The sequence below is a fragment of the Convolutriloba macropyga genome, chromosome 3 (genome assembly GCF_964194025.1).
Source record: "Convolutriloba macropyga chromosome 3, txConMacr16.3, whole genome shotgun sequence".
NCBI classification, from domain to species: domain Eukaryota; kingdom Metazoa; phylum Xenacoelomorpha; order Acoela; family Convolutidae; genus Convolutriloba; species Convolutriloba macropyga.
This window is the reverse complement of record NC_134470.1, coordinates 37,197,351-37,220,180: the sequence shown is the minus strand read 5'-3', so window position 1 is coordinate 37,220,180 and position 22,830 is coordinate 37,197,351. Positions and strand designations below refer to the sequence as shown.

The 22,830-nt window shown below is 38.5% G+C and overlaps 2 protein-coding genes across 4 annotated transcripts in view; one reads left to right on the top strand and one right to left on the bottom strand.

Moving 5' to 3' along the window:
- LOC142336181 (uncharacterized) overlaps positions 1-22,830 on the top strand; it is a 545,590-nt gene that overhangs the window by 276,067 nt on the left and 246,693 nt on the right. The gene's annotated exons all lie outside the window — the stretch shown is intronic.
- The window catches only part of LOC142337049 (uncharacterized), a 48,150-nt gene continuing 29,658 nt past the window's right edge, over positions 4,339-22,830 (bottom strand). Inside the window, exons 1-2 of one of the 3 annotated variants that reach the window (XM_075386104.1) lie at positions 7,315-7,594; positions 4,339-5,953 (exon numbers count right to left, since the gene is read on the bottom strand). In XM_075386104.1, the coding sequence (XP_075242219.1) occupies positions 4,546-5,953; positions 7,315-7,418 (1,512 nt within the window). In that variant the 5' untranslated portion in view covers positions 7,419-7,594 and the 3' untranslated portion in view covers positions 4,339-4,545. Of the gene's footprint in view, positions 5,954-6,526; positions 6,734-7,314; positions 7,595-22,830 lie in introns of those variants that run through there. The other 2 variants (XM_075386105.1, XM_075386106.1) reach the window with 2 other exon arrangements.

Sequence of the window (22,830 nt, the reverse complement as noted above, 5' to 3'; positions counted from 1 at the left end):
GTCAAATTCTTGCCTTATTGTATCGAATCCATTCATAGCTTGCCACAAACTTCTATCAATGACGAGGGACAACAGAGCCAACTTCGTTGGTGCTGGTCGAAAACTTCAAGAAAGAATCAATGAAGGAACCAAGATTATTCAGAAAGTAAAGTAAGCCAACAGGGGATCAAATAGAGTTCGAATGCACCTTCATCAGCTTACTTTGGACGTGTGTAAGAATTCTCAGCGAGGAGCTGCAAAGGTGCCAAATATGCAGTTTTGAGCTCATGAGCACTTACAGAAGAGGTATTGATGACGACGACATGCTTGAGCAAACAATAAATGCCAGACCATTCACTCCGGTGAGCCTCAAGCGTTTGCAATTCTCATTTGGAACAAGTTTTTCACAGGAACAGGACTTCTGCTGAATTGTCGCAAAAAGTGGTTAGCAATTCGGAAATCCGATTGTTAGTGACATGGTTTGGCTCTTAAAGGATGTTGACATGCGAGGACACTGCGCTCTTGGCCGAATCCTTCAGACAGTCAACGGCGCATGTGATAAAACTGGCGCAAGTCCTTTGAATCACCAAAAATGTTTTCCGATGGAAGACAGGGCAGCCAGTAATGAGGCCACGGTCAAACCACTGAACCCTGAGACTTAGTCAAAACTTTCTTAAGCTTTTTTTCTTCTATAATATTAGGTCAAGAAGAAATAGCAATTGTTGATTAAGCACTCATAATGACCAATCTTTAAAACATTTAGTCAATCACCTATTTATAGTTTACCGAAGCTCATTTTCTGCTGATACTATTCGTTTTTTTAGGATATTTGACTTTTTAAACATCTGAAGTGTATAATAACTAAATCTGTGCTTCCAGTGATCTGTAAATTTATCTTAGAGTAACTTTGTCATTTTGTAACCTTGTTTTGGTAAATTTCTAAAACAACAAAAACTTGGTTCTTAAAATTGAAGCTAGTCAGTCTCAGCTGCTGTGACCTGAACAAATTAATTAAAAACAGGGAAAATGAACACGTTTTCTTGAGCCGGTTTTCATCAAAGCGAACAAATTTTTACAAAACAGCTTACAAGAAGTTGTCAACGCGCAGTTACGTAACTAACCAATCTTAACAACGCAATCTTGAAATGCAATTTCAGGTTTGTAATAACGATTGTCGACAAGCAACGTCTCTGAAAGTATTTGAGCTTACCCTCGAAATAATCGAAAATAGAGTTTCTCTGCCATTGAAACTGCTTTACCTTTGTCACTTGACCCCAACAGCATTTGTCTTTAAGCTGATCATTTTTATTGTTATTAGAAAAGTAAGTTTCATTTCATTTTTGCCATTTTATCGAAAAATTTAACAAAAACTTCATTCGGGGGAAAATCCTGTTTAATCTGTGCCCAAGTTTCTGGCGGCAGTTAAGGAAAATTTGATACGGGGTTGAACAGTGCCACAATCGAGAGCAATAGTTTGACACTCGAGAGCAATAGTTTATCACACTAATCCTTCTAGTAGTCTTAGAGTTGTTGCAAAATGAGTTGGAAGAGTTCGTAGCAGACAAAAATCAAAATATAGAATCTGGCGAAGTTTTTGAAGAAAAAAGTATAGTTTCACATCCGGGTCGAGATGTCAGCGACGTTTCAGCGCGTTATTTTTTAAGAAGTGCGCTGAAAGTGCTAAAATTATATAAGAAATGAGCTGACTGCGCTGAAATGCGCTGAAATGAGCTGAAACGCGCTGATTATTCAAAATTTTCAGCGCAAAAATCTTACAAAATTTTGCGCTGAAATGCGCTGAAACTTTGTGAGAAATGTAGTTAAACTTCAGCGCATTTCTTCAAATTATTTAGTGGATTTAAACGCTTTTTGACAACGATTCCTCAATTTCGAACCATTTAGTTTTCCTTATATAACGATTAACTTTTTCTTAAAAATGCACTGAAAAGCACTGAAAATATGTAAGAAATGCGCTGAATTTCTAGCGCATTTCTTACATAATTTCAGGGCATTTCTTACTAAATTGTTTATCAATATAAAATTAAATTAAATAGGAAGAAGTTCAAGAATCTTTGCCGCAGTGGATTGGGTGAAGGCTGTGGCACCGGAGAGCAGGGTTCGATTCTCAGTGATAGCTTTTTTTTGAAAACTCAGCGCGGTTTTCAGCGCGTTTGCTTCAAAGTTTCAGCGCATTTCAGCACATTTCATCGCATTTTTATATAAGATTTTTGCGCCGAACTTTTTGAAAAATCAGCGCATTTCAGCACCCAGGTCGAGGTGGCCAGACCGAATTGAGCTCTGATCAGACCATCTTTGAGCGCACACACGTTCTCGGTGCGCTTGAATTACTTGGTCTGGAAAAGGCTTCGAGCGCACTTTTGTCTGGGCAATTGTCTGGAACTTGCGTCTGGGGCGGTCTGATCAGAGGTCACTTTGGTCTGGGACGGTCTGATCAGAGGCAGTTTCAAGCGCACAATAATCTGACCAAAGACCAAGTCAAGCGACTTTTATTCAAGTTTTTTTTGGTTTTTTTACTGCTATTTGTTTTCCCTAGTAAGAGTCAACAATAAAACAGCACTCTTATCAGAACTCAGTCTGAAAATCTGATGGGTTTGATCAGAACCAAGGGGTCCAGCTGATAGCAACTGCTGATCCCCTCACAGAAAAGTTTCGAGTCAATTCAAAAAGCAAATTCACAAAGCAAATTTCATGTACAACCATCAACAATCAAGTTTATTACAGCAGCAGCTTGAAGAGTTTTTGAGTTTGAATTTGAATTTGGGACATTGGTTCTAAACTGTACACTGTTTCTGGGGTACGAAGCCATTATAAACACCGTGGAGGGTTTTTACTGGCTTTTCCTGGTTACGATTACTTGTCCTTGATTACTTCTGGCTAGCCGTGTTTGCAGTTACTGTTTGCATAAACTACTGAGTACATGCAGAGAAACTACACTTGATGAATGGCCTATTTGTTTCACGCCTCAGATGATAATCCAAACTCCCTCCAGCTGCTAACTTTTGTCGCTTTTGTCTACTTTGATTCGAAACCCTTCACAGAAAGGTTTCGAATCAAAGTAGATCAAGACGTTTTTATGCAAAGCTGTCTAATTTCATTTATTCAGTTAAAAGCATTGATAAATGACATACTCAATAATTTTTTTGAGCATTTTTTTGGTTTTATTTTCATTAGCAAAACTTATAGAATTAGCTTTTTGTTAGTTGAATAAAAGATTGATAACGTCGATTTTCATGAAATGAATATATTATAACGATATTGAGAGATTTGTTCATGTTCAAGATCATTCTCTAATCAGACTTTGGAATGCACTTTAATCTAAACAGAGGCAACTTCGAGCGCACTTTTGTCTGATCAGATGTGATTTCGAGCTCACTTTTGTCTGATTAGAGGTGATTTCGAGCGCACTTTAGCCTGATTATAGGCAATTTCGAGCGCACTTCAGTCTGATCAGAGGCTTTTTCGAGCGCACTTCAGTCTGATCAGGGTATGATTTTCGAGCTCACAGTAGTCTGAACAGAGGAGGTTTTTGAGCGCACTTTAAGCGCACACGGAGCTTCGAGCGCACGATAGTCTAATCAGAGGACACTTCAGTCTCGGTCGGTCTGATCAGAGGTCGCTTTTGTCTGGGACGGTCTGATCAGATGCCATTTTTGTCTAAATCTCAACCTGGGCGCATTTCTTTCATAAATTTTCTTGACCCGGGCAGTAGTCAAAATCAATTTTCCTCTAATCGAATCAGCGGCTAAAAAGTTAGCAGCTGGATGGAGTATGGAAAATCATGAGGCGTGAAACAAATAGGCCATTCATTTTTCATCAAGTGTAGTTTCTCTGCATGTACTCAGTAGTTTATTCTGAACAGAAATAATCTGCATTCAATTCAAATTAAATAAATTTGACAACACCTTATGGTAGTTTTTTTCCTTCATAACAGATATTCCGAGAGCGTTGGTTGAGATAAGAGCATAAAACATGTTTCGCTGATATCTCTGATATCATTTGCTCGTTCCTACAAAATAGTCATTATGGATTAGTGGGTCACGACTTCCTTGACCTTTATTGTTGACCAATATACGTGCACTTCAATTTTAGAGACAGATTTTATTGTCGATTTTCATTTGTTTTGTATTGTATATATATTTCCATTTGGGCAGTGAGGCCTTGCAAAATCTTGTCTAATGTTTACCATGTTTTTCCCAACTTTAGTTGTCCAGTGTTTTCCTCAACTCACGATCAATTTTTCGATTCACTTTTCACGATCATTTTTTTGGTTCCCATGGCACTCAATTTTTTATCACAACTATTATAACATAACCCTATTCTGTTATAATTCAAAAAAAGTAATGGAGAAAATAAATTGAGCAAAATCAACATCATTTCCAAAATTTACTAAAACTGTCGAAATTTCCTAAAAAAATAAACAGATACAACAGTGAAAATAAAAGGTCATCAATATACTATTCAGTTCGGTGTACGAACGTGAACAATGTCTGGTGACCTTTGGCCTCAATACAATATTGTAACTAATTAGTTTATGACACGTTATAACTAATTTAAAGCTGTGTACCCGTGCCGAGTTGAATCGTCTCGTCTGTTTCTTCGATTCATCTCAATTTCGTACATAAACGAGGGCACTAATCCGAGAACAAATGACCCAGTTAGAAGGTAAAAGGCCAATGTATAAGACTGCATTCTCTCATACAAAACCCCAACAAATGTCATAGTCAGGAACGTTAAGAACCCAGCGGCGGAAAGTTCCATAACAACCGCAAAATCTCGATGTTTTTTCAGCGATTCTTTAACAAGGAAAAAATCAGCAGTGTTCAGCACAGCGCCGCCAAAACCCAACGAAAAGTAATAAGCAGTTTGGTAATAGGCATCTGTTATGTACATGCTCAAAATTGTTGACACTAAAAAGAACACTTTTGCTATCTGACTCAAACGAGCAGCAGAAATTATGTTGTTTGCGGTCAAAACTCCCACTGAAACTCGAACAACGGCCTGAATGGCACCGTTGATTACCAATGCGAAGGCACCTGCTTTAGGGTCAATTCCAAAAGATTTCATTCTCACAGGTTGGTGTACCATTATTGTATCGTACGCGGTAGCCGTGAACACAAATGAAATCATTGCTAGCAAGTACGCTACATTCGAGAATACATATTTCATAGGTTTGATGGAGCCGTCTGAACTTGAATCATTATGCTCATTTTGTTGATAACTGATAGATCTTAAACTGGTGAGAGCAATAGCGGGAACATCGTCATTGTCGTCAATTAAATTTTCCTCTAATGCTTCCTCATCTTCTGAAGATGAATTGTCCTTTTCATGCGTCTCTGAAGACTCAACAAACTTCTCTTCATTCTCATTGGCTCGTTCGTCCGCCGCTTCTGATTGGCTGAGGAGTTGTTCGTATCCGTCCATCTTTTCCTCGCGTGTTTTGATTCCAAGAAATTTGCGAACAGGTGGGAGCAAAGTTACGGCAAAAATTAGTAGACTCAGATACATCAATGAGCTCAGCCGCTGTGTAAGCCTCCAACCGTATTCGGGTTCTACGAACAGAAACAGCATGCTTATAGGGACAATGCCCAAGCCCGCGCCAGCTAACATGAACCCGTTGAACAGGTAAATTTGATCATCAGTGAAAATGTAGTACAGTCCATTCCAGCTGCTGATTAACTGGACACTGCAGCCAATCCCGACTAAAATTCCATTGGAAATTAAAAGTGAAACATGATCGGAACAGTAGCTGCTCCAAATACTTCCGGTCAGGAGCAAGGGTAAAGCAAGAGCCGCGATCGTGTAGGGTTTGAGACCACATCTGTCTAGGATTCGCTGGATTATCGGTGCTGGGATACAAGGAAGGGTGAAGGTCAAACTGTTGATTAAGGAGGCAATGCTGGGAGTAAGGATTTTGTCGTTGAGCCACGCAGCTTGTAACAGACCTGTCGTGTATCTATAAAGGAACAGGAAAAACTGCAAATTTATCTTAAAACATCTGTGTTAAATAAAAAATAAACTAAGTATCTAAACATCTGAAAAAAAAAACAGTGCTCACCTCGCGAAGGTTCTATCACCATACCGCGTATTCCTCAACCCTGTATGCCCCCCGCGCCCAAGACGACGTTCTAGCGTATAGTACTTGTTTCGCATCTGTACTTGTTTCTATTTGTTCTATAGTACTTGTTTGTTTTGGTTTGAGATGTGTAACGGAATTTACAAAAGGAGTGGGAGAAGTATTTTATTTGCGGGCGACGGGTTTTAAAGGGGAAATCTCGAAGCCTCTTCGTGACCATGGCTTGGAATTACTTTCATTGTGAAATATATACTAAGGGACCTCACAAGAAGCCATTTCAATTTCAATAGAATAGGAGCTAAGAAACAGTGAATTTTCCTGCAACCCATCTAATATTGAACCGACTGATAGCAAGTGCAACAAAAGTCAGGATCTGAGAGGCCAAAATCAGTTTCGACTCAGCGCAACTATCTCTACAGACGCTAAAGAAACAATCACTGAAGAAGTACTAACTCGAAACCAGGTGTGATAGCATACACCCCTGCAAGTAGTATAGCCACACAGTAATCCATATTTGTGGCCTGATACTGTCTCTTTTTTAACTTGCCTTTACCCATGGTGAAATAATTTTCAACAAATTTATGCAAAAATTAAGACTAAGTTATATACTGATTATTTACGAAAATATCAATTTTTCCACTAGGAAACACCAAGCCGGCTTGTGCTATGTTGCAAATTACGATTAAATTCTTATTCTTCAAGGCCGGTCCTTAACGGGGACGATTTTGTTTATTTTGTTTACTCTAAGAGTGTTTGTTTTGAAAGCGGAAAATTCTGTTTGTTTAGAAAGGTATTGCCTTTGTCAATGTAGTATTAACAACCCTTTCGAACTTGTCAAAAATACCTCAAAGAGATGAAATACACTCGATCAAATACACGCCTCAGAATTCACTTTCAAGTTGGTAGTGAAAGTTTATTCATCCATACACTTTCTAAATTGTTGGTTGTCTGTACGCCAGTGCTCTCAACCTCTCAAAATACAATGCCAGAAAATTAAAATTTGATAGAAAATTTTTGGAAAGTATGACTTTGTTTCCATGAATTTTAACTTAAGTTCCGAGCATGACCTTGACCGGCTATTTCAATGATTGCGTAAATAGGTACAAGGGGGTGGGGGGGGGGGGGGGTTAAAGTCCTAATATGTGGTACCATGACCAGTTGTCCTTTATTCCGCTGAAAACAATGCAATCTTTTTTTCCCACAAAATGGTGACACCAATTATTGTTGCAAAATATACTCACTGAGAGCCTGGTGTAATCGCATAGACCCCTGCTAGTAAAATTGCCACGTAATAATCCAAGAACGAAGTTCTGTATTTTTTCTGTTTCAAATTTCCTTTACCCATTTTTGCAAATTAATTTACAACAATTTTACCCAACTTTTACAGAAGAATAATTTGATACAAATGGCCAAATAAACCTCAAGTGGTTCCGAGGAACTGGATGAAATAATAAAGTGTTCAGATTGTTGCTGGATATGTTAGCTTAGATCCAAGCCAACTCAAAACTAATTCGAAAGCGTGACTACTTTGGACTTGTTTACCATCAAACCGGAACATTTTGTTTGTTTTGGAAGATACCGAGTTTGCTAATGCAGTTGCCCTTTCTGAACAAAACAAAAGCGTCATTGAGCTAATCAGTGTTGGTGGAGCATCGTCATCAGGTTCTAAAATAAATTTTCCAAAGCAATTTGCCAAGTTCAATGTCGTTTGAGTTAACTTGGATGTCCCTTTCATCTTAGAGGGGAATCGAACAGAGACCGCCCTCGTGTTACTTTGACATCAAATGACCTCAGCGGCATATTTTTGTTTGAATCTCTCAAGTTTGCCGCGCTTGTTCTTTAAAGTTCCAGCAACTCTTTCAAGTTCCAAAGCTAGCCAGGAAGTAACCAATGACGACGAGAAAGTTGAACCGATAGCTGACCGAAAACACCCCTTTATACTCCCAGTTGAATTAGAAGTCATACATTCTTGAGATAAACTTAATTGCCTGACCTAAAGGTTAATTTTTCATATCATGAGACAAACAAACTTTTAAATGAAAATGGAAAAATCTCAATCAGTCCTTTCTTGGTGCTCTATAAGATACCTGTTTCAGGTCTCAGTGAACATAACATGTTCTAAAGCTTGGTTATTTTAACTCTCTTCTGCAAACGAATAGAGCAAACACGATGAAATCTTGCATCTCCTCCAAATTTTCACGAACTGAACAAAATGTTTGATGAAATCAGTTTGAATTGGTCGATAGAGAAACTCCGAAAAAAAGGAAGCGATTCTAATTTTTTTGAGATGATATATAACAGGAAGGCTCGCTTGATATGTGCGTGGCACAGAGCGTTCCCACATTTGTTTTTGAAAGCATAACATCTATCAATATATCGAAAAGAATATTTCATGAACGTTCGTAATAGCACCAAATATTGTTTTTATCAAGCTATTACAAATTCAACGAAATTTGAGACAGAAAGAACAGGAAAAATATTTGAGTTTTCAGAGGACGCAAAAACATGAGAAATCTTTAATTACGAAATAGTTAGTTGCACTTAAATTATGATGACTATTGTTTTCAAAATGTTATCCTGAAACTTGTTGCAAATAAACAAGGGCCTTTTAATTTCGACTTCTCTTTCATTATTGACGATTTTGATTGTGCGCAATCAGTCATTTTCCATAACTCTTTGAGTAATTCAAGAGTTCTTGTTACAAACTTCAAGCTGAAAAAAAGCGAAGACGAAAAGGTGATGCCTTAATGGCAATTTAAGTTAAAATTTTTCTGTTTAAACTCGAAATTGAAATGTGGAATGTTTACTCCGACAAACACTTTTTTTTGCGGAGGAACTTTCAAAAAAATTGTGCAGCCGATTACTTTTATTATACTCCTTTATTTAAGCTATTTTAAAACATAATTTCTTTTTAAAAAAATATGGACATACTCAAATGGTTTTTTTGTTCAGTCAATTTTGGCCGAGCGATATATTAATCGTAGAGAATCGCGAGTGATAGTTTTAAAAAGCTTATCCATTGTGGAATCTAATACTACAAACATTTTTTTGAACCTTCTGTTTTTTGAGTACTTCTCGAGGTTCAATTTTTTGAGTATTTGATAATTGGATGTGACTTTGTTCAATTTTGGCGTGATTTTGCTAAACTTTAGATTTTTGGAATCAAAGTCTTGGATCAAAATTGTTTTCTGCGATACAACTAGGAAAAATTTTTTGTTCCTCAAACACGAGAGGCAATAAAAACGAGTCTTGTTTTGGCCTCACATGAAACTTAAGACGCGATTTCTTTTGGAGAGAACTTTTCCTGATTTTTCACAATTTTTTGGTTTTTATCGTCTCATTTAGAGACAAGTACTTTTTCATATCAAGGTTATAATAATGAAAACCCATTAAAAAACAAATTGGGCTCGATGAACACTTTTTCGTTCCCAAAGAATCATTGTTCATAGAATTTTGTGTTTTTGTTCACTTTTCTATTTAATTTTGGGTTTGCCTTTAATTGTTGTCTTTTTTGTAGTCATAAGACTTTCGACTTTCTTTGGTCAATGAAAGGTCTGATTGGCTTGCACTCAATGTATGCGTTAACGCATGTTATTGTTTTTATTTAGAGCTTTGGTTTTTGATGGCTCTGATACCACGAGTTGTCTCTACAATTTAGTGATTTTTGTATATCAGATCATTATTGTCAAATTTTTGTATTCACATTATCACATTACTGGATGATCGCATTCGTTTTTGGATTGCAATTTTGCACCGTTATCGTCAACCCCAATTTGCTATGTATTTGAGGACAATTGAATTGTTTTAGATTAGGTTTTATCTAAAATTTGCCTGAATTTTTCTTTTTTGATACAAAAAATCTTTATATTTGTTTTGACTTTTAAGGAAAGTTCTAAAGAAAAACCATCTATGGACAGATCTCAAATGATTTTTGTCCCCAGACTTAAACAAAGTTTAAAAAAGAACTGAACCTTGAATGAGAAATTGAGGTTAGGGAAGGGTTCAAATTTAAAAAGTCTAAAAATTGTCTGAAAATAAAATTAAGGGGAAAATTTTTTCCAAAAAACAAAATTCCTGAAACTTTATTTTGTAGTGAAATTATAGACGCAGAGGTTCAAATTGATACCACCTATGCTGACCTGCGATGCCCTCAGAAATGACAAAATTTTTCAAAACAAAAAAGTGGGGCTAGCATAAAGTTCTCCATTTTCTTTCAAGTGGAAACAAATAAAAAAAACGTTTCCGCATAGAAATAATGCAAACAATAGGTGGTAATTTAACTTTAACCAAGCTGAAAACAGTGAGGAAGATTTGATTTGTATAATTGTGTGCCACTCAGACGATTCCGACACAAAGGAATTAATTTCTGCTGATGAAAACTTCTGACATACACAATTGAACGCCATTTTAGCAGCAACCAAATTAATCTATTTTTTTTTTCAATATAAATTCAATTTAAAAAATAAATATTAACATGAGCAGAAGACATAAACAGATAACCGCTTTGATGGTAAAAATGAAGAATTTTATCAGGAAAATATAAATTTGATAGACTTGGACACTGAGTTAGAACATAACTTCATGTAGTTAATTCCTAGTGTTCTCCAAAATCCGAAAAAAGTTTTCAAGCAAATTTAAAAACTTGGTTATAGTATGTAAGTTCTTAGCAACGGTATCATTGATGCCGGTACAACAATTAAACAAAAAAATTTCAAAAAAATGTTAGCCCTCACAATAAAGATTGGAATAAGTTTCTCACACATTAGCTGATGATAAGTTGCGTTATTTTGGTTTTGCAGTTATTGTTCCAACAGTTTTTTTTCAAAAGGGGGAATATATATGAGAGGCTGAAAAGTGGGGAATATATATATATATATATATATATATATATATATATATATATATATATATATATATATATATATATATATATATGAGGGGGGAATATATAACATTTTTTAGCCCTTAGAGGCTACCTTTGATATTTATCAGAATCACACCATAAAATAAAACAGCTCCCTTTTTTCAACCCATCACACCACAAAGACGGGTTGAAAAAAGGGAGCTGTTTTAATAAAAAATTGGAAAGAAAACTGAAGGAAAAGGAAAAAAAGAAAAATGGCGGGGGTGGGAGATTCTATTAAAATGTTTTTATAAATTAATTTGACAAAATTGCTAAAGCACAATATTGAAATAATAATAATGTATTGGATTATACAGTTTTTTTTTAAAAAAAAACAAAAGAAATTAAATTTTTTGTTTACTTTTTTATAACACGAGACTTTTTAAACACGTATGCAGAAGACAAAAAAAAACAGAAAAAAATCGTTTTGTTTAATTTTCGCGGGTTTCTTCAATTAGTTGAAGTTTTATCTTGTTAAGTTTTTAAAACTTCTATGTTCATTCGCTTCTGCCTTGATGTTGTGAGATAAAGTTACTGTCAGAAACAGTTGCATATGCTTAAATAAAACTATTATAGCGATTGTGTGTTTTCGCACCTATATTTCTGGTGCCGTTTGTGAAAGGATATTATCTTGAGCTTGAAAGTTTGTGCGCCTTACCAAATGTAACAACCAATATTATAGGTGATACCAAAACAGCTATAACAACCGCTCGTTATCCAGGAGTGGTAGTGGAAAATGGTAGTCGAAACACAGATAGGTTAACAAAATTCCAGTGCTTGAAGATAAAATTATTGTCGGTCACTCTGCAGTTAACTTAAGAAATGCTTCATTTCTTATAAGTTTCATTAACACTTCGACCGAAGCAGACTTCAAGATATTCTATTTCAGTCCGAGTCAGTTACGCGATTCAGTACGTGTCTTTAATACGTTTAACGGCAATTCCTTCATTCGTATTGGTAGTAAACTGCAGAGCAGCGGCAAATTTGGGACATGAACATCATTACGAAAGGCAAAAAAGCAGCAACCCCGATGGTTTATGGTCCTATTCAACAACACCGGTGACCAGCGTCAAAGTGCTAACAAATTAGTGATATTTCAGATTTTTTACCTTGAAGTTGACGAAGTTCGAGTCCCCAAGGCAAGAGCAAAGCAAGTGTTTTGAATTGTGTACACAGTGTTGTTGCTGCCAAATTTTGTTCACGTGAACATAAATTGGCAGCAACAAAACTATGAGACTCATTCAAACAAAAAAAAATCCTTGAAACTGACAAAAGGTTTTCTAGACGGCCAATCTTTATTTTTTACCGTTAAATTTGAATTCCCATTGTCACCTACAACCACCCACGGTGACCGGACAATAGATCGAAATAACAACAGATCGAAAACAGAAAAATTGGGACAATAGATCGAAAATTAATCTCTATCCTTATTGGTTGAAATTAAGCATTATTTGCGAGCTGCAATATAATTACCACATTATGGCCATGCCTCGCGAGCCATGGCCATGCCTTAGCGGCCCGTGGGACTTGATATGAATCTATCACAACCGAACAAAATATCACAACAGAACATGTTATATGCTGTATAATATGAGCGCTCAAATCAGATTGGCCAATACGCAACTTGAATAATTTAATTTTCGATCTATTGTCCCAATTTTTGCTTTCGATCTGTTGTCTTTCGATCTATTGTCCTAGCACCACCACCCACATCCTTGAAAATGTTTGAAAACTTTACAAATATTGAAAACGCTACAAAATGTAGCCGATCAGTATAGCATAGAGATACCCCAATCAGATGATAATTAAAAATCTCATGACTGTGTTAGAACAATTCAAGTTCGAAGTTTTTCGAATAATGTAAGAAAAAATCAGAATGTAACCCCAAATTATGCTCATTTGGAATCTTGAATTTTTTGATATCTTGATTAAAGTTTATTATGGTTGGGAGTTTGATCAAATCTCACACCAATGACCCTGTAGTAAAATTTATGGTCTTCATATTGGTTGCAATTACAAGGTATCATGCCAAGAAAACTTAGCCTCAAGCGTTTGAATTTGTGTTTTAAGCCAAAAGTTTTGAAAGTATAACAAACTGCACAGTTCCAATTGAGTCAATATTTGCAAGACAAAAATAGGCTCTTTATATGGCATGATGTAATGAACAATTCATTGTCTTGCCATTGCAGCAAACATAATAGACTATTATCACCAACTCAGCTCGTTTAACGCTCGAAAAAAATCAGGAGGTTGTGGAAGTTATATTCTATCGCACCAGAGAGGAAGCTCCTGAAATTAACAACCAGCTCAAGCGTAGTCAGCTAGTTGGCATCCACTTAGTGCAAACCCTTGTCCCTAAGCGTAAACTGAATAACCCCAGTTTTTTTTAAAAAAAAGTACAGAGCATTGCATCAGAAGGCTGTGGTTGAGCTGAAAGCTCTCACTATTGTGTTAACCGCTTCGTAACTATCGTGCGCTAGAGAGGCGGAACTCACTGAAATCTTTGATAACCTGCATTTCTCCTAGTTTTGCGTTGTTGGTGGAGTCGACACGCTCAATGGCGGTATGACTTGGTTTACTCACTATTTAGGGTTATCTTGTGGTTGGTTTTCGTCAGATGCGCTTTCTAAAAGTTTTGCTTTAACCACTTATTGAGTCAACTAATTTTTTCCGTAATTTTCATCAAGCTTAATTTTTTCATTTTCTGTCCATTTCGCTTCCGTTTTGCTGTGTCTCCCTCTTTTCTAGTTTATCTGTTTTTGATGCCGTATATTGAGTTTTGCTGTAGTATAATTTCAGGTCCTACTAAAGTGCTGGTTTGTTTAGCATTGTTGAGTGCTAGGATGTGACTTAAATTTCTTCAGGAGTTACGGCTGGTTTGTTATCCGATTTTAATATACTAATTTGCAAGCATTTTGATGTCGCTTGTTTACTTTTTGGCAGTTTTTTTGTTTTTAAACCCCATGATATGTGCTATTTTCTCTATCTGTAGCTTCTCTACATCTTTAGAGTGTCAGGTTGGTTTCTTTGGGAATTAAGAATAGTTTGTTTGAGTTTGCTATTGTAATATGTTTGAGTTTGCTCTGCTGGTATAGCCACTTTCGACTCCTGGCTTGGTGCTTTTCCATTTCCCGCCTTTTTGTTTCCCGATCTCTTCGTTTTGCTGAGTGCTACTTGCTCGACGTCTTTGCTTTGTATGTCCATCTTCCCGTTGTTTCTTGCGCTGCTGGCTCAAGTTTTTGTTTTGTCGGCTCTTTTTCCTGATTCTTTGCGCGCTGCTTGCTTCAGATTACAGTTTTGTCTGCTTTTTTTCTGTTTTACAACTCCTCGCTCGACCTTATTAGTACGTCAATTAGATTCATCGCTTCGTCACAATTCTAGATCCAAACAAAGCCAGCGATAAAAAGCATAGGCGCTTCAAGGTTAAATGATTGATTGTGCAGTGAATAGACCTTTCTATGAAACTCATGAAGCAGAAAGAGGAGCTCTTTGAAATTGCAGAGAAGACTGAAAACCTTGAGTCTATATGGGAGAATTTTACGTTCAAAATCCAGTCCACGCAAACATGGTTTAATTCAGGCAAGATTGAAAAAAAAGAGATAGGAATGCGTGAATAGTTTTGATGCTGATATGGAATGAAAACTATTTACTCATCGCAAAACAGCTTCGAGAATTCGAGTTGCAGTTTATACAAACAAAGATTGAAGAAATCGAGGAAACCTACCGTAGGCGCGCAGCTGAGGCAACTTTAACTGAACTCAAAATGTTGGATAGCTCCATAGTAAGACATTTTCATGATAATGAATTTGATTATCCATTTACCCGTAAAAGATCCATTAAGGATAGAGTTCAAGATTGGGTTGTTAAATTGTCGGCAAATTCTATCTCAAATCGCCTATTGACTGCAATTTTCATTAACATCAATAAAAGTCAAATTTATTTGCAGCGAACTCTGCCAGCAGCAACATTATCAATTGCCAACAATAAATTTTTTTTACCAAGTTCATCTGCAATGACAGCTGCAGCAAGCAGGAAACGGTCGAAAAGCCTTGCAGTTAAGTAAACCACTCGGTATTAAAGTTGACAACAAAGTTGATAACAATGTGCTTCGTCCTCCACCTCTACCAAACACTCCTCTCAGGCTACCACTTGCACTAATTAAAGACGGAACGAATATTCAACAATTGACTAACGTTGGGACACCAAAATTGGCCTCTTCTTGGGCGGCATTAAATTTGACAGGACTGCCCATACTATGTCCTAATACATTTCGTTGGCGACGCTTGCCATAAAATTTAAACAGCGGCAACACACAACCCTTTGATTTTACGTTTGTAACGGCTGCTCTCCTTGTGTTTCACAAAGAAAGTTTTACACCGCCCAGTTCGTTCTGAGTGGTTACAAAATCTGTCCGGATACTTCGTTTATGCAGTTCGATTTTGTAACTGTATATCCGCTCTGCTGTACTTACCGTTGCATTAACTATTTTAGTTCGTAAAAGTTGAGAATACCAGAAGTTGGGGTTGTAACAGTTGAATTTCAGCTCCAATAATTCGTTGATGCAAGACACAGTAACAGAATTTACTGCTCAAGAATAATATTTGGAATACAAGACACAGTAATAATTTACTGCTCAGGAATATTTCTAGTTCAAGACACAGTAACACGTTATTTACTGCTCAAGACAATTTGTTTTGCAATTTTTTTGCTGAGTTATACTTTCAGCCGTTTTCTGCGGCTACTACGTTGAGTTCTGTGTGTTGCTTTTTGTTATTTTCCCCTTTTGTCTTTTTTCTCACGTGACAAACTGTAACTAGAACTAGAACTATAACTATAACTATTAAATGACTAGGACAACAAAGTGTTTTGTTTCTATTTTCCCGCCTACGCAAGCTTAGCGAGCTCAGCTCTAACATCGCGGGCCCTGTTTTCCTTCGTGAAAACATCTTCGTCCATTGATAATACTGGAGCGAGCTTCACCACAGGCCTCTTGTAGACTCCATCTTTTGTTTGAATCGTTGCTGATCGAATTGTTCGGTCAGAACCCTCCATAGTTTCTATTACTCGACCAAGTTTGTAATATCCTCGTTTATCACTGTCTTCGACCAACCAAACGAGATCACCTTTGTTCAGAATTCTGTTTGATTCACAATTCCATTTTTGTCGACTGTTCAATATTGGCAGATACTCTTTTCTGAATCTGTCCCAGATGAGATCGGAGTACGCTTGTGTTTGTCGGAAGAGCTTTCTATGATTAACAAACTCTTCTGCGCATGGTAGGTATGGTAAACAAACATTTTTGTTGCCAAGCAGCAAGTGGTTTGGAGTAATAGATTCCAAATCATTTACATCCGAACTGACTGGTGTCAAGGGTCTTGCATTTAACGTCTGCTCAACCAGACACATTGTTGTTGAAAGAACATCTTCTGTAATTGATCGGTTCCCCAACACTGCGTACATTGCTTTCTTGCAACTTCTGACCAGTCTTTCCCACACTCCTCTAAAGTGAGGTGCGGCAGGTGGGTTGAACTTCCATCTGATTCCTTGTTGAACCAAATGTCCTTCAATTCTTTCTTTGTTCCATGCTGCGACATACTCTTTGAACTCCCGGTCTGCTCCAACGAAGTTGGTCCCGTTGTCACTGATCATTTTTATGGGTTTGCCTCTTCGAGCTATGAACCGCACAATTGCATTTAGACAACTGTCAGTGTCCAACTTTGGAACTATCTCTATATGTACGGCTCGTACGGTTAGACATTTGAACAAGCAACACCATCGTTCTTCATTTCTGCGCCCAATTTTAACTGTAAACGGTCCAAAGTAGTGTATTCCAACATTCGCAAAAGCGGTTGAAGCATTAAGCCTTTCTGTCGGTAACTCGGCCATCACTGGAGTCATTGTTTGTGCTCTTCCCTTTCGACATCTAATGCATTTGTTTTTGATCGATCTCAAAGCATTTCGTATGCCTAGGATCCAGAATTTCTGCTGAACTATGTTTCTGACATGTTCAGTACCTTCGTGATTACTTTTCCTATGTTCATTTTGCAAGAATAATTCAACAACATGGTGCTTCCAATGTGACAGTATTGGATGCTTGGTTTCGAAGTTCAATTGACTTTTACCTATTCTGCCTTGGGCACGAATCAGTCCTTGCTGGTCTATGAATGGTGAAAACTGGAGGATTTTGCTGTTTTTTGGAAATTCCTTTTCAGTCATGAGAGATTTCATCTCTTCAGCAAACTGTTCTTGCTGCAATACTCTGAAGATGCCTGCTTGTGCACCCTCTCTTTCTTCAACACTTAGTTTTTTTGTTGCCGGTTTGTGTTTTCTGAATACACGCTGCACGTATGCCGTTGTATTTACAAGTCAATTGAAATTGCTGAATCGCTCTCACTGAATCATCAGCTTCTTCTCTTCAACCTTTGCTGAGAAGACCATCGTTCTGTTCGTCTGAAGCAAACGTTAAATTCACCTGTTCAGGCCATTCATTCTCTCGTTGCTTCAACCAGGCCGGCCCAGTGAGCCATTCGCTTCTCTTAAGTTCGTCAACATTGATCGCTCGTGTCCCGATGTCAGCTGGATTGTTAATACCACTCACATGATTCCACTGTGAAACATTAGTTGTGTCCAAAATCTCAGCTACTCTGTTTGCAACAAACACCTGTTGCTTACGGTGGGAGCTGTGAATCCATTGCAGAACAACAGTGGAGTCTGTCCAGAAGTTAGAACTGTGAATCTTCGATTCGTGTTCCTTCACTATCTGCTCTTTAAGTCACACCGCCATCACTGCTGCTTGGAGTTCCAAGCGTGGTATGGAAAGGTGTCGCATCGGTGAGACTCTGCATTTTCCGATTACAAATGCTAAGTCTCCTGAGTATTCTTTGGTCTTTGAACGTAGGTATGCCACTGCGCACATTTTGTCTTCAGATGCGTCTGCAAACACATGAAGTTCCCATTTGTCCTTGGATGTGCTGAAGTATCTTCTATCAAGGCTTGTTTCCGCTACTTCCGGAAGCTGCGCTTTCCACTTCAGAAACTCTCCTTCTTCGTTAGGTTCTACTGAGTTGTCCCAATGTTGTCCATTTTTTGTCCAGATGCTCTTCAGGAGTTGTCTCATATGAACACTGAATGGTGCAAACAGTCCAAGAGGATCAAACACTGAAGCAACTAGAGATAAGATCTTCCTTTGGGTGATTGGGGTCTCAACTTTTTTGCTTGTACCTCTACAAACCTGTAGACTATCATCGATAATTGTCCACTGAAGCCCAAGCACCGATGACCCTTCCTGGCTGGGTTCTACTTCAACCTGCTTTGTTTTGCTGATTGATCTTAAGTCCTCTGGGATTGCGTTGGTTACCGGGTCGCTGTTGGTGATCCACTTCTTCAGTTCAAATCCATGTTTTGAGAGAAGAGTTTGCAGTTGTTTGAAAACCTTGATTGCTTCTTCAGGTGTTTCGACTGACTTGATGAAATCGTCCATGTAGAAGTTGTTTTGGATTGTTTTTGCTGCAATTGGGAACTCGTCTTCGTTATCGATCGCTATCCGCTTCAGAGCGTAGTTGGCACATGTTGGTGAACTCTTTGCTCCGAAAACATGACGCTGATACTCGTAAATTTGCACAGGTTCGTTCATTGTTGGTCGCCACAAGAATCTCAAGCAGCTTTTATCCCGTTCAGGAACTTGCACTTGCAGAAACATTGATTCAATATCTGCGGTAAGGGCTATTGGTCCTTCTCGAAATCTGAATATCGTTCCGATCAAGCCGTGTAGTAGATCGGGTCCGGCTAACAACTTGTCATTTAGGCATACGTCCTTGTGTTTTGCTGCAGCGTTGCAAACACGGCGAACTTTACCCGGTTTGTTGGGATTTAGTACTGGATGGTGTGGCAAATACCATTCCCTTCCGAAAGTGCCTTTGACTTCCGATTTACAAAGGATCTTCACAAAACCCTTTTCAACTTCTGTATCAATTGACTGTTGATACAATTCTTTCAAATTTGGGTCTCGTTGGAACCTTCGTTCCAGTGAGTAGAGCTGACCAAGGGCTGAGCCGTAGTTGTTTGGAAGATTGGGTTCTGGTTCACTCCAGAGCATGCCCACTTCGTACCGCTCGCCCGTAAACTTTGTTGTGCTCTCTAAAAACTTCTGAGCTTGCTGCTCTTTCTTTGATTGACTTACAACATTTATTTTGGAAGCATAGGTTTCTATGTCCTACCATGATTGGATATTTTCTGCCACTTTCACATCTTCTGTGGAGGCGAAATGACAAACATTTTGACTTTTCTTGCCTGTCATGGGACCACTGACTACCCATCCTAATTCTGTTAAGACGGCGAAAGGCTCACTTCGTGTTCCAATCTTATAGTCCAATGGACGTTGAATTTCATAGGCATCCTGTCCAAGTATGATGCCTACTTCCATCAGGTTGAATGCTCTGTTAGTGAGAACATTCAGGTGTCTGAATTTGTTCTTCAGTTCCTTGTAATCATATGTTGTGTTTCCCAACGAGGTTGATGGGTGTGCAAACGCTTCAATTGAATGCACCTTTGAATGTATTTGAATGTAGTCCCTTTACTGTGATAGGAACCTTCTCTGTCCTCAAATCTTGCGTCCCATGTATGCCAGCTATGTTCAAGGTAACGTCCGTGCCTTTGGCTTGTAGCTGATCCTTGACACTTTGATCGATGAATGATACTGTTGACCCACTATCAAGGAAAGCGTAGGTAGTCAACCTGTTACCACCACTTTGAACCGATACCGGAACTATTTGAAGAAAACTAGTAACTTGGTTACTCTGGTTGATTGTTGCTGCGCTCACGTTAACTGCGTGACTACCCTCGTCCATTTGGTTTTCTAAGTGTAGCAGTCTGTTGTGCCTTTTGGTACATCCATTTATACCGCACGGGTGGACTTTACAATCTTTGATTGCATGCCCTTTCCCCAGACATCCATAACATAAGCGTTCTTTCCTCACTGCCACGTAACGATCATTCACACTCATGTTTTTGAATGACGGACAGTTCCAAATTTTATGAGTGCCATCGGCTAATGGACACTGATCGCTTTGCGTTTGCTTGGTTTCTTGCAGGTTTGAACTTGCACTGAAGTTCGATGTCTTCGAGAATCGTTTTTCTCTATTTGTGTTGTGCCTGTCTTCTTCTTTTCGTTCCCCTTTAAACGCTGAAAACCCTTCATGCACGAATGCCATTCGTGATAGCCATTTTTCAAACATGATTAGATCGGGCCAGTCCTCGTCTTTGTCATCGACGTAGAACCACCATTTTTCTTTAAGAACTTGAGTTAGCTTATCAACTGCCATGTACAATGTCGAACTTGTTTGCAAATCACCAATGTGTTTGTACTCTTTGAGCACGTTCACGAAGTTAGATACAATAACAGAAAAATTAATCAGGCTGGTTGAATCATGAGGTTTCACTTGATTAGCTTTTCGTAGGTTGTCGAGCTGCACATCTATAATTACATGCGGTCTTCCAAATTTTCTTTCTAAAAAGTTCCAGGCAGCACTATAAAACTGTCCAGAATAGCCCATTCCCGAGATTGCAGATTTTGCTTTGCCTGTTAGCAGTGTCTTCAAATGGCTCATTTTCTCTGAGTCGGGAATCATGCGTTTATCTACTTTTGCTATGAACATGCTAGACCACTCAGGCCACTCCAGCGGGTTTCCGTCAAAATTTTTCAACCTCAATTTTGGTAAACTACTGCTTGAATGTCCAGTGTTGTAGTGCCTTCCAGCTATCGGCGATATATCCCGCTCTTCAGCACTTGCTGAGCGTTCGCGAAAGTTTGGGTACCATGGGTAATGCCTCTGCTTATTCAGTTCAGGGCTGACGTCAAAGCGAGCTCTTGGTCGAATTGGCGTTTGCGTGTCGTTCATCGAATTCGCCCACTCCGAGACATCTCTCCCTTTTGGGGTCCAATTGAAAGGTGACTTGTCACGCGCCTTAGTCGATTGAGAACGTAAGTCATCTTTCTCCAATGCTGTTCTTTGCAATTGGCGCTCTAACTCTCGCTCTTTTTCCCGAAGCTGATATTGCATCTCTAGTTCTTTCATTTGCCTTTCTAGATCCAACTTTTTTCGATCAAATTGTGCTCGTTCGATTTGCAACTTTGCTTCAAATTCAATTTCAAATTCCTTCATTCGTTCTTCAACCCGACGTTTCACTGAAGATGCTTCCGAAGCGTTTTCTTTATCCTGGTTGATTGTCCGTGTAACCGTATTCGTCGTTGCATTGCTTGTGTTACCATGGTTTTGGTTAAACTCTGGAATTCCAACGTTTTGTTCTAACTGATGCACATTATTCGCAGGCGGTTGCTCTTCATTGGCATGAAGAGTTGACTGGCTTTGCTGGTTTGACATGTTTGTCTCTCCGTGGATATACGGTAACCAGTCTGCGTTTAATTTTTGTAAGAAATTTAGTCGTTCGGCTTCGTAACAATCAAACAATTCGGAATCACGAAGAAAATTTGCTCGCTTTCGGTTAAGAATGCAAAGAGAATCGTCAAGTTTCAGCACCTGTTTATAGATGGTCTTGAGTTTGCTTGATCTATCGTTGTTTCTGATTAGTTCCTGGCCCTCCTGAATTTTTGCTTCGATTTGTTTTTTGGAGTTGCTAATCTGTCTCTGCAAAATGTCTTGACTCTGTGACGGAGTCACTGCGTTTGTACTTTGGGACTGCAGCTTGAATCTCTACAGTACCTTTTGTTTATTTGCTTTAATTAAGCCTTGCTATTCAACTTCTAATGCACTTTGCCTAATTGGCTTTGCGTTGTTGATTTGCTCGTTGAGTTTTGTTCTCGTTCGTCGATGACTTCGTTACTTCGACTGTTGGGTTGGACAGCAGTTTATTCCACTGTCCGGGTCGGCGGACCAAATTTAACGGCTGCTCTCCTTGTGTTTCACAAAGAAAGTTTTACACCGCCCAGTTCGTTCTGAGTGGTCACAAAATCTGTCCGGATACTTCGTTTATGCAGTTCGCTTTTGTAACTGTATATCCGCTCTGCTGTACTTACCGTTGCATTAACTATTTTAGTTCGTAAAAGTTGAGAATACCAGAAGTTGGGGTTGTAACAGTTGAATTTCAGCTCCAATAATTCGTTGATGCAAGACGCAGTAACAGAATTTACTGCTCAAGAACAATATTTGGAATACAAGACACAGTAATAATTTACTGCTCAGGAATATTTCTAGTTCAAGACACAGTAACACGTTATTTACTGCTCAAGACAATTTGTTTTGCAATATTTTTGCTGAGTTATACTTTCAGCCGTTTTCTGCGGCTACTACGTTGAGTTCTGTGTGTTGCTTTTTGTTATTTTCCCCTTTTCTCTTTTTTCTCACGTGACAAATTGTAACTAGAACTAGAACTATAACTATAACTATTAAATGACTAGGACAACAAATTGTTTTGTTTCTATTTTCCCGCCTACGCAAGCTTAGCGAGCTCAGCTCCAACAACGTTTTCTATACACGCTCCCACAAGCACTGAATGCGCCAATAACTCGACACAATGGCTTCCATCGGACTTCTGCAGCCGCAGGCAAACGTTTGGCCTACAGATACCCAAAAAGCCGTCAACAGCACCTGTTGAATCAACTCCGCCCGCCGCCCCTTATGCTTCCCCAGTTAAATCGAACCGAAATACCAAGCATAGATGCACAACGCTGTCTCCCATTACCCAATCGCAATTTTGATTGTACTCAACAAGCCCATACGTTTAGTCCAGTCAACCCGAGCATCTGTTTCTTCGCCGGATCCAAGCATCTACCACTTTCCCTCATCGGTTCCATCTAATGCAGTCAGCTCTTTTTGGTATATCCACCAGACCTGTTAAA